We start from the raw sequence: 12,491 nt of genomic DNA, 5'->3' as shown, positions 1-12,491 counted from the left end.
GAGTGGACTCATTGGAAAAGACTCTGATGCTGGGAGGGATTGGGGGCAGGAGGAGAAGGGGACGACAGAGGATGAGATGGCTGGATGGCATCACTGACTTGATGGACTTGAGTCTGGGTGAACTCCAGGAGTTGGTGATGGACAGGGAGGCCTGGCGTGCTGCGATTCACGGGGTTGCAAAGAGTCCGACACGACTGCGTGACTGAACTGAACTGAACTGGACATTCAAGTGGAGATGTTCAGAAGTCAGTTGGATTTATAGGCTGGAAGTTTGGAGAAAGATTTGGATTAGAATCTAGAGTTGGGAATCATTAGCAAATAGATTGTAATAGAAGTGGTATGAAATCATCCCAGAAGAGTTAACAGAATGGGGAAAGGAATGGGTTCAGAACAAAATCCAAGGAACATTTAAGGGAAGGGCTGAGAAAGAAAAAAAAAAGTGCAAAGGGATCAAGGCCAGGCCAGAGTCACAACCCAAAGTCACAGGGAGGGAGTTCAAAGAGTGAGGAACCGGGAAGCATCCTGGATTCAGCAGGAAAGTCGTTGGTGACCTTGGAGAGAGCAGTTTCGGTGGAGCCATGGGGACAGCACCAGATTGCAGTGGATTGAGGAGTGAGTGGGAGGTGAGGGAGTGGAGACAGCTGGCATGGACATTTTTTTCAAGATGTTGGGCCAAGAACAGACAGAGATACAGTGTTAACTTTAGATGGAACTAGAAATGAAAATCTTTTTCTACGCTAACCAGGGAGTGGAGGAAAATACAGGACAAAAGAAATAATCAATAAACCCTATGGAGAGAAGCAGGGCACAGATGTCAGGGTTGTTCTTAAGATGCGAAGGACCTACTTCCATTTGTGAAACTGACGGACAAAATGACCGACTGATTTGGAAGATAGATATCTGGTACTTTTCTTTGATAGATGTTGTTTATCCTCTGGGAAGTTGGGAGCCAGGCCATGAGTAAGGAGTTTGTAGGCTGAACCTTTTTTCCTCAGCTAGTCAAAGTAGGAGGTTTCCAGCAGGACAGAAGTAGTCAAAGCACTAAAGCACGAGCCTAGTGGGAAGTGGGCTGAGGCTGAAGCTTTAAAATTCGAGGGATGAGAGGCTGACTGAGAGGAAGTGTGATGTTCCTCTCATCCAGAGGAAAGCGGCATTTGGGCCACAAAATGAGAGGTTCTTTTCCCCGAACCTCGTGCTGGGGCTTTGATTTTGGGTCCCTCTGCCTCGTCTAGTCAATTTGCCTTCCCCAGTTTGTCTCTCACGTCTAGGCCTCGAGCCTCCTTGTCCCCACCGAGGACCAGCTGGAAGCCATTTTGATTAAGCTCCACCACAGAAGGAGGACAATACAGCCCCGCCCAGAGTCAGGCGCGCCCCCGCGGCGGGCCGCGTGCGCGTGTCCGCGCCTCTTCCCGCCGGCCTGGCGGGCGCCGGGGCCAGGCCGGGGCGGCGCGGGGCGGGGGTTGGGGGTGGTTATGTAAGCGTTGCGCGCTCCCGCGAGGCAGCAACCAATGAGGAGCCTCGGTGACTCGGGCTCGCGCACGCAGGGTGGGGGGAGGGAGCGCACGACGTGCGCGCGCCCTCTCCCTCCTCCACCGCTGCCGCCTCCTTCTTCTGCCGCTCCTGGTGCTGCTTGTGTGCTCGTTCCGTGCGGACCTGGTACCTCTTTTGTGAAGCGGCAGCTGAGGAGACTCCGGCGCTCGCCATGGCGGACGAAAAGCCCAAGGTGAGCTCGGCGCCGGCCTCCGCGCCTCGCCGTGCGGCCGGGGTCACGGCGCGGGCCGGGGTCCGGCCTGAGCCCGCCGCGGGCTCCCCGCGCCTTCCCGGGCCCCCCACGGGGCGGCCGCGGCTCAGGCCCCGGCGCTCCGCGCCATTTTCCTCCCTCCCCTCTTCCTCCCGCCCGCGCGGGAGGAGGCCCCGCCGCCCTCCCCCGCCCCCGGCCGCCTCGGAGTGCGCGCCGGGCGCGAGTTGGGCGGGCGAATCGCGGACACCCGCGGGCCCACCGGCCGCGAGCGGGGCTTCTCGGGCCCGGTTGGCCGGGCGCGCGTAACGAGGGGCGTTAGGGCGCGCGGTGTCCCCACCCTCGGCGGACCCCGCGCCGGGGCGGGTGTTGCCGCCTCTGCGGTGGCGAGGAGTTCCCTCGGCCCAGGGCTTCCCTGCTCGGGGGTGGGGGCCGCAAGCATTTGGGGACCCCTGCCCCTGGCCGCACTGGCCGGCTGAGGGCTCGGGGTGAATCAATGGGCTGCCGATGGGCTGGAAGCCGGATGCCTGTCGGGCCGTCTTCAGGGGCAGGGGTTGGGGGATTCCCGGGGAGTATTTCCCACATTTTTTGTCAGAATGGGCAGGGGCTTTTCCCTGGGTGCCAAGTAACCCTTAGCTTGCCGAGACCATGTGGTTTGGAGAAGTTGGAGGCAAATGTACGAGCAGAGAGACTTTGCAGGGCTTAACTTTTTTAACGTGAGTTTTGAGGCACCAGGCTTTTCCCTGGAGGACTGGGGCGCACACTTCTTCCTGGCACACGGGACTTTTCTTTTGGTTTGTTTTGTGACCCCCACCTCCCGCCATCCCCTTCCCTTCTGAAGTGGTTTAGGGACTACAGAATTCTTTCTGCACTTGATTTTGGTGAACTTCAGATTTTGTCGAAATCTACAAGGAAGACTCGGAATAAAACTGTGCATTTGACTCATGACAACAGAGGGGAGTGGAGAAAAAGCTCTTAACTAAAAATAAACAAAAATGAAGCTGCTCATAGAGGCGAACAATAATAGTGGTTCTGAGTTATTACTGTTGCTTCCGAGAGAATCAAAGGATATTCCTCAGTTAGGTGTGTGTTTGTTTGTTTAATGTAGTCTGAGATTTGTTGGTGAAGTTAATTTGCTAACTTTTAACGAGATTTGTGATGAGTTTTGAATTGCAAGCTCTAGATTTTTGTTTCTTGTATTGTGTACTCAAAGCACTTTAAAAGGAGAAAGGATGCTTGTTTTTAATCGTTTTAGAGCAAAGATATATTTTGGGAGATGTCATTTTTTAAAACTCAGAATCAAAAGGGCATTGCAGTAAATTGAAGAGGGTACATCTTTAAAAATCGATCGTTGATACTGATAGTATTGGAGGTAGGCTGCTTTTCTGTTTCTGCGACAGCTATTTAATATTGTTGCTTCAGGATTTCTCATCTTTCAGATTGATTTCAGCAGCTGAAAACAGCTGTATGCTCTGTTGTCATACAGAATGAGAAACCTGTTGATTTCTAAAGTGACTTGGGCTGTTGCTTTAAAAGGTGTTTGTCTTTCACATTTTCCAAATTATACTTAAATTTTTTTTTTTCTTCAACAGGAAGGAGTCAAGACTGAGAACAACGATCATATTAATTTGAAGGTGGCGGGGCAGGATGGTTCTGTGGTGCAGTTTAAGATTAAGAGGCATACACCACTTAGTAAACTAATGAAAGCCTATTGTGAACGACAGGTGAGGAGCTGACATGTGTACTTCCTCTGAATAAAACAGATTTTAAAAAACACGAACATTTTCTTGAGAAATAGAAACCAGCATAATATGACAATAGATTGTTTTTGGTAGAATATATATATACACTTACATACTTGACATGTCAGAGTTTTATCATACACTTGCTTTGTTGATTTTTCATGAAACCCCTTAAGATGGTTAATATACATGATTCTGGTTCTGTGCCATAATGCATTCTTGTCAGGCTCTTTTTTGACAATTTAAAATTTGTCTTGTGTTGAAACAGTTTATTTCGAGTATTTTAACCAACTTGGAAATAAAACTAAATGTACGTTTAAGGACATTGCAAGTTTTCTGAAGCATGTAAAATTGTAATATTTTCTTTTTACACTAATAGTAGAGGTCAGGCGTAAACACTGCTATATTAAAGACATTTGAATTTTACTCAGAAAATAGTAAATTTTTTACATCAAGAAGAGGAAGTAGAAATCAACAGATGCTAGGAGGTAAACGTAAGCTTTAAGACAAAGAAGCTTCCTTTTGTGATGTTGAGTCTATAATACTACAAGGCAACTTTAAAGTTGACTTTTGCAAGTATAGCAGAAACTAGTAGATCAGTTAATCCAACAATAAGTATTTTTCTTACTTTACCCTGGGTGAATAACATATAAAAGTTTGGAAAATTATTCTGTTAGATTAAAACAATTTATCTACATTGCACATTGACCTCCTAAAAATGGGTTCAAAATAAAGTTAGAATCTACAAGTTTCGAGGGGTGCCTCTACAAGTTGGGAGATTGAATTCGAATTGATACTTGGGTCTCCTTTATGACATTGAAAGGCTTCTTAAAGAAACCGAAGACTTCAAGTTTGAATATTTTATGCCTAATTTACTTATATAATAATACTGTGATTATGATTTTTTATATAGGTAAGCTTTTTCATAATTCTTTACAAAGATACGCCCTTCAGTGTACTTTTATTTGAAGCATTTTGGTTAAATCCTGTAACAGTAAATACATACTTATTAATTATGCTAAAGAATACAGTATTTCAGCAATAATACCCCTTCAGGTTACAGGGGAATTTTAAAAGGTGGAACTTTTATGTAGCACAACCTTATACAAAATAGAAACTCATGCTTAGATTTGGTAACTTTTAACAAAATCCTCTGCGTATCATGCCTAACTCTTCTCTGATTACTATTAAATTTTAGCTTTCATTTAAAACTGGACTGAAAATTTTTGAACTTAGAGAAAGATACATTGAATACCCATGAGTCTACCCCTAGATTAAGTTTACGTATTTTTTTTTTGCAAGATGCATATAAACTGGGGCATTATACTGTGTCCCAGAAAAAGTAAAGCGCATCCTCTGTATTCCAGATTTTCCTTTTATAGGGAATTGTAATATAAGGTCAGTTAGTGGGTCAATCAAGGATTTTTTAGTTTTCCTTCTGTGTTAAAATAAATCTGTACTGCCCAGATTAAAGTTTTCTTTGATTTTTCTCAGTTATTAGGCATAAGATGGGGTATTGAGGCCATTCTTTCTTTGCACTAGAGGAAAAAACATTGGCAATCCATAAAGAATATAATTCTACTGTATATCCGTTGGAATGCAAATAGGATTTGAAGATAGTATCCAGGAAGAATTTGGAAAGATGTTTATTCCCATTTTCCTCTTAAATGGGGGAAACCTCAAAGGTTTGAGTGACAGAAGGTCCCTGTTTACTTTGCAAGTGATTTCTCTGGTTCTAAGGAAGAGGACTGAGTCCCTGCTTTTTAAGTGTGGTACATGTTATTTCAAAAAAAACTCAGTATTTATCCCATCTAATTTGCAGAGCTTAAGTTTTTTGGCAGGTGAGGAAGAAGACCAAGAATTTCCTATCAAGGTTTTAATTGAATGCTCATATTTACTTTCTTATGCACTCATTTGGCATTGGATCTCTGGAGGAGTCCAAGTGAATGCCTAGTAGGCATCTCAGACTAAACATGCAAAAGAGGACCCTTGATTCTTCTGTAGTGTCCCCACTCAGTAAATAGCATCATTTTACATCTAGTTGCCGAAACCTTAGGATCTTCATTGATGATGTAACATAACTCAAAATCCATCACCCAATTGTGTTCTCTGTCTAAACTTGGCCTGGTACAGTAGCCACAAGCCGTATGTGACCGATTACCACTTGAGATGTGGCTAGTCCAAATTGAGATGTGCTGCAAAGTGTAAAATAAATGCCAGATTTTGGAGACTCGGCATGACAGAAGGTTCAGTTGTTAAAATGTTGATTGTATGTCGAAGTGATAGTATTTTAATTATGCTGAGTTAAAACATTTTTATTAAGCTTTTACTTACTTGTAACTTTCTAGTGTGGCAGCTAGAAAACTTAAAATTACATGTATGGCTCACACTGTATTTCTATTTGATAGTGCTGAGCTCTCAATCATTTTTAGTCTACGCTTGATTACTACCTCAGGGACTTCTCTGATTTCAAGTGCCCTTGTTCACTCAGTTCTCTTTTTTGTTTGTTTTGATGTTTTTTTCATTGATTATTGTATTTACCTGTCTTTGCACTAAAATGTAAGCTCCATGAGCATAGGGCTGTTTTGTTCACTGTTTGTCTAGATAGATCCTGGACCAATACTGGCTTACAGAATGTCTTCAAATGTTTATAAAATGATAGAGATTCAGACTAGTATCTCTAGAGGTTGGTTTCTAAATAAGTTTTTCATTCACATGTAGAATTAGTTTGCCCACTTTATATCAGCCACAGGTCCTTCAGCTAAATGACTGAGAGCATAGTATTCCATTTTAGTATAAATTTACCCCAACCCTAGTTGTTTTCTAGGGTGTCAAATGGTTTCAGAGAGCCCAGAATAATTGGTTTAGTCCAGTTCATTTTTGTGAAATGAAGAAGTGGGAACATGTAGAGATAGCCTCACACAGCTCTTCTGGGGCACAATTAAAGCTCAATGTTGAGATTTATACATAAGAGAAAACCAAGTACTGGTTTAGTATAAATTCATTGTTTAATTTTACATAGTTTATGGAATCTTAAAAGCCAATTTCCTGAATTTTGGACTTTTGATCTCAAGCAAAATAAAAGAGCTTTTATTGATAAGGAAAAGCATAAAAAGGTGGCAATAAAGGAGTACAATTTGCTTGTGTTCTCCTGGCCCTGCCTTTCCCCTCCCCCCTCCTTAATTTGAGTGGTCACACCGTTGACCTTATGTCCTTATCAGTCGATGTAGTGAGGGAAGAACACAGCATATAAAAGGTGCTTAGTGTTTTGTTGAAGCAATCGTCTCCAATCTAGTGTTTGTAAATATGTAATAATAGTAATGGCTTGGCATTGGATTCTTGGTTGCTTTGTGTAATCACAAACTAAATTTGAAAGTCATGAGGAATGAATTAGGTTATGGCTGTCACCTACCTAGTGGGGGATTGCTTGTGTTCCTCTACCTAGTGGGGGATTGCTTGTGTTCCTCAAGACAAGGGCTAGTCTGGAAGTGGGTGGTATGTGTCAAGACTAGAGTTTTAAAGGAAGCAGTATGTTACATGTAGTTTTAAAGACCAATTCAGTGAATCCTTGTTGAATAAGTGAATACAGATGTTAACCGAGTGTTTGTAGAATACTTGATCTCAATATTTTTAGTCCTAGGAACTCAGTTTAATTTTCTCTTAAATACTAAAGCAAAGAGTTTGTGTAACAAGAGTTATAGTTTATAATTTGTGCATGATACAGGAATGATTTTGTGTAAGACACTTCCAAGAAAGCTATTTTTCTAGTTAATATATTCACAGCATACCTCCAAAGATACTTTATTTTCTATCTTGTTCTCATGTGGCTGCAGTTACCAACAGCTTCACTGTTTTGCTCCTTTCCCACCCCTGTGACAGGTAGGTAATTCTTGAATAAGTTAAACATTGGAGTCCCCTTTGCAGAAAGTTGCATGTTTCGGCTCATTTATCTCCTTAAATGCACATAAAAATTTCTTGAAGTTAAACTCTAGTAATAGAATTTATTAGTTAAGCTCTAGTAATAGAATGAAAAACACTAGAGTTTAGAGAAAGTAAAAATCACCCCAAATCACTTAACCAGTATGGAAATCTTAACATAATCCTAACTGTTTCTTTGCATTCTTATTGCGTTTAAACGCTTTGTCCAGGGTTTGTCAATGAGGCAGATCAGATTCCGATTTGACGGGCAGCCAATCAATGAAACAGACACACCTGCACAGGTAAAAATCTCTTTGTGCTAACTTGAGAACAAATGTGTCCATAATTTTCTGAGCAGCTTTGTTAACTTGTGAACTTCTAGTCATTGGAGTATAGTTCTTTACCAGAGTTCAAAGCTACGTAAAATACGGCCAAAGGGGAATAAAAAGAAAAAACAGGAATAAATTCACGAAGTGTCAATGGTTTTTTAATATCTACTTATCACTTAGTAAAGCTAGTAGGTCATTTTATTTTAATCAAAGTTTTCCTCTTGCAAGCATCATTTGGAAGAAAATAATTAAAATTCCTGTCTGTTACTTCAGATTGTTGTTTTCCTTCTGTTTTCATTGCTGCAACTCTAAATCATACTCAGGGTTTCTCACAAGTGATTGATTGGCTATTGTAGCCATTTTAGCTCCTCCTGAAGTCTTGATTACATATATTTCTGAACTGAAGGGAATCTAGTGGTTGTAACTGCAAGTCTCTTGATAGCTTATGTTTCATAAGGCTGTTGATAGTAGGTCTGTTCCCAAACCCTTAGTTGTTTGATCCCTTCATCTCTACATATAACCTCAATTAATCTGTCAGTTTGTAAGGAATCGACTGGGCTACCTTCTGTAGCAGACATTTTTTGTCTTTGTTTCTTTTTACCTTCTGAAATTCAATTTAAGACTTCCAGTTTCGGGGGGGGGGGAATTGACAGCAGAAATTTAAATTGGACCCCTTGTACTTTTGAATTTATCACCCCCATAAAAAGTAGGAAGTTATAAATATGAGTGAAACAGAACATCCAGATTTTGTTTTTGTTGATAATCTTCAAAAATTTCACATGTCTATTTTCTGTTGGTGAGTCTCTAAGAAGCAATTATAGTGTGTAGCCACAAGGAGGAGCTGAATTCTCTTGAATGAGAGAAAAAGCTCTCCTGTATCCTTCAAAAGCATTTAAACTTTCACTATAAAATTTAAAAACATTTCAGTAGTTTCATTTTAGTAGATAGGCTGAAGACCAGTTTTGATGGTTTTAAAAGAATTAAACCATTATGCTGGGCTCTGATAATGTATTTTCTGTTTTTTGAAACTCACCCACCACCAAAAAGTTCTGGAACTTGTCTGTTATGCTAACTGCAAATAATTAAACCTAGGGAAGGTTTGTTCACAGCTGCATTTATAAAATCTTCAAATTGAATTTGGAATTGACCATTTTAGTATTTGGAATTGAATTTGTTTTAGAATAAAACGGACTCATTTTAGAATTGTTCTTCCAGTATTAAGTAGCAGAGTTGTATAAATTAGAACATCTTAGCAGCCAGTTTTAACAGCAGTATAATTGTTAATGCACTTAACCATTTTCTTAGATACTTTCTTTGACTCATTGAATTCTTATAACTGAATGATCTCCATTTTACAAATAGAGAATTGAGACTTAATATTTTAATACTTTAGCCCTACTTGTACTATGATTCAACTTCATTAGCAACAGTTCCCTTTTGATTTCAACAAGTCTGTTTTTCCCATATGCCTTTCCTTACTTCATAGTGGTAACCACTGTTTTGTATATAGGCAAAGATATATTCCTGTTGTACACACATTTACACAAAATTAAAAATATGTATACAAATGTAATACTATATTGTATGTGATGCCTGGTTTTTAAATTTGTTTTTTAGCCTAATACTATCTCTAAGGGATATTTTCTTTTCTGCATGTGTAAATCTTACTTATTCTTTAATAATAGCTACATGGTGTTTCATGTATGCATGTACCATATTTCTTTGGGTTTTTGATAATTTGGTTATTTCCAGGTTTTTGCTCATCTAAACATTGCCTTGAGAGCCTTCATACACATCACTTTTATTTTAAGTAATGAAAGATGAGATTATTTAACTCATGGTCATACTCATTTTTTAACTTAAAACTCAGTTTTCTATAATGTTAATAAAAAGACCAAGTGAAAAATTATTCAAACCTAAGTCTAATGCTACTTTAAGCTGTGGGACATCGGAAATGACACTGGAAGGGGTAGAACTCATTCAGGATATTTAAGTCTGATAGTTAAAACATTTTAAGAACTGAGTAACCAATAGTGGGTTATTTTTTCTCATTTGTGCTAGTTGGAGATGGAAGATGAAGATACAATTGATGTATTCCAGCAGCAGACAGGAGGTGTCTACTAAAAAGGGAACCTGCTACTTTACTCCAGAATTCTGTTGCTCCAGACCAAGAAGACATTCTCAATTAGAAAACCGCAATTTGGTTCCACCGCATCCTGACTACTACAGTATAGTTTCTCTATTCTTTCATTTTCCCCTTCCCCATTCCTTTATTGTACATAAAGTAACTGGTGTATGTGCACAAGCATATTGCATTTTTTTTTAACTAAATGGCCAATGGTATGTTTTGATCGACATCAAATGGAGATGGGATGGGGAAAAATACTGATTCTGTGAAAATACCCCCTTTTCTCCATTAGTGGCATGCTCATCAGCTCTCTATCTTTATATTCCAGTAAGTTATTTTGCTCTCACTGTTTAACAAAAAAAAGAACAACATAAAAATTCTTGCATACCTTGTTCGATTGGAGAATTTTAATGTTTTTCATTTATCATTGTAAAACCAAGGACAATTTTATAACTTTTTTGTACGTAGCTGTTACATGTAGGGCAATCTGTCTTTAAGTAGGGATAAATTACTCTAAAAGAAATGAATCCTAGATAGTTTTCCCTTCAAGTCAAGCGTCTTGTTGTTTAAATAAACTTCTTGTTTAAAATGAGCTGTTTTCTTTATTCTGAGGAATATTAAATAGAAAGTTGAAGTTTAGAGGAAAACATGACCTGAATAGGCCTGCTAAAAGTAACATTTTAAGGAAGAAATAAAGCTGCTTTGCATTTCTGACAGACTAATGCAAAACAAAGAATAACAAAGTTATATAAATGACTAGCAAGGAATGCTTCAGCCTCCATTCAGAAAGTTTAGTCAGTTCCAAGTACGCAACTTTTACTAGCAAAAAATTGGGTCATAGTGTTGTGGGTTTACTCTGTAAGTATTCTTTTCTGTAACCACTACCTGAAGCAGAGTTGATTAGTACACAAAGCTAGGAAAAAAATTCTGATTTTGCTGACTCTGCTGATGTATCACACTTCACCATTCTAATCTTCATTTTGTCTCATGGTAAATACTCCCTAACCTAAAATAGAGTTTTTGTTCCTTATTTAAGGATCTTAAATGACAGAAAACATTTTTACCTATATATATACATTCTTATAGCAATTAAATATGCAGATCACTATAGTTTTTAAATTCAAATGTATAGGGAAAGAAAACAGAACCAATAAATAGAGTATTGGAGCTGGAAAGATGTAAAGACTAATTCTAACCCTATTTTAAATATGAGAAGGCTGAGGTCCAGAGGATAATTTGTCCCACAATTATTAATAGATGGGTATAGAACTGGGACTAGAGATTAGGTTTTCTGATGACTTAATCGAGTTTTCCAGTAATGGTTCTCAAGAAACAATTCCCACCCTTGCCTAAATGTGGCCTTTTGAATGAAGATTGCATGAACTATCATGCGCTCTATTCTGTTGCAATGTGGTTTGTCTTACATTCCTATAGTGAATGAGCTTTCCAAGAGATAGTGGGTATTGCATAGGTTCCTGACTAAGTTAAATCAACTGAAGTTTTTATTTTCCTGTATGTGTAGTGTGCCAACCTGTTTTTACAATTTATATTGTGAAATAATGTGAGAAGCCTGCCCCAAGAATTCTTAGATCAGGTAAGTACATTTCTTTTGTCCTAGGTACTGTTAAGTAGTGGAATTTTGTTGTCCCCAAAAGTAAAGTTAGGATTGAAATTCAAGCCAGAGAACTTTATTAAGGAAGGATTCTTTTTAACACTTTGAAAATAAGCGAATTGTTGAAAATGCTAAAAGTTAATTGTAGCATTTTAATTTTTTTTGGCTTGGGAGGAGAGGTTCAAGTGATGGGAGTTATACTGCTGTTTTGGTTAACAGGATAGTTTTGCTAAACACCTTCTTGCTGTGCTTGCATATCCCACGTTTGTGTCTCAGAAGTAGCATATAGTATCTAATTGAACCCAGTCTGTATAGAGTCAGTCCTGTCTGACTCTGTGACCCCATGGATTGTAGCCCTTCAGGCTCTATCCATGGGATTTTCCAGGCAAGAATACAGGAGCGGGTTGCCATTGTGTTCCCCAGCCATTTTCCCGACCCAGGGATTGAACCCCAGTCTCTTGTGTCTCCTACATTGGCAGGTGGGTTCTCAACCTCTAGCGCCACCTGGGAAGACTTAATACAAGCTGCTTTTGATCTCAAAAGGTATTAGCAACTTTTCAGAAATAAGAGTATCAAGTTATTTCACTTATTGTTTTTTATGTTTTCATGGAAATTAATTGGGTGATTAGGTTACATTGTATCTAAGGAGGGTGAGGTTGAATGGAACTGGAAGAAGTAAACAGTTCAAGGAGATGCGACTTGAGTCAGTGTGTAATTGTGTAGGGGATTGTGACACAAGGAGGTCTGTAAGATGATGGAATCCCAGGATTTGAGGGAGGCCCTTTGGAAAGTTTTTCCAAGGTCTTTGTGGGGGCTATGAGGGCCAGCTGTGCCACAGAGGGTTATTTTTGAGTTGGAATGATGCTGCTTTTAAATATGACTGACTGGATCATGGTTTTGCATCAGAATCCCCTGGTGAGCTTTTAAAAAATACCAGTGCCTGGGCCCTACACCCAGAAATATATTTTCAGTGCAATATGGAACTGAGAAGCATTCTCACAACTCTTGAGAGCCAAGCACCTCA

General features: G+C 39.8%; 1 protein-coding gene across 2 annotated transcripts; it reads left to right on the top strand.

Annotated features, from left to right (window-relative positions):
* Positions 1–1,536: 1,536 nt before the first annotated feature.
* SUMO2 (small ubiquitin like modifier 2) lies at positions 1,537–10,260 on the top strand. 2 transcript variants are annotated; one of them, XM_070389055.1, is made up of 4 exons: positions 1,539–1,723; positions 3,331–3,462; positions 7,629–7,700; positions 9,789–10,260. In XM_070389055.1, the coding sequence occupies exons 1-4, from the start codon at positions 1,703–1,705 to the stop codon at positions 9,849–9,851; spliced, it is 288 nt and encodes a 95-aa protein (XP_070245156.1). In that variant the 5' UTR covers positions 1,539–1,702; the 3' UTR covers positions 9,852–10,260. The 2 variants fall into 2 exon arrangements, with proteins under 2 accessions (XP_070245157.1, XP_070245156.1); XM_070389056.1 differs by lacking the exon at positions 7,629–7,700 and having other exon boundaries at positions 1,537–1,723.
* Positions 10,261–12,491: the final 2,231 nt, after the last annotated feature.

Source organism: Bos mutus, chromosome 19 (genome assembly GCF_027580195.1).
Source record: "Bos mutus isolate GX-2022 chromosome 19, NWIPB_WYAK_1.1, whole genome shotgun sequence".
NCBI classification, from domain to species: domain Eukaryota; kingdom Metazoa; phylum Chordata; class Mammalia; order Artiodactyla; family Bovidae; genus Bos; species Bos mutus.
The sequence above is the reverse complement of the archived record's forward strand: the minus strand, read 5'-3'. Positions and strand labels throughout refer to the sequence as shown.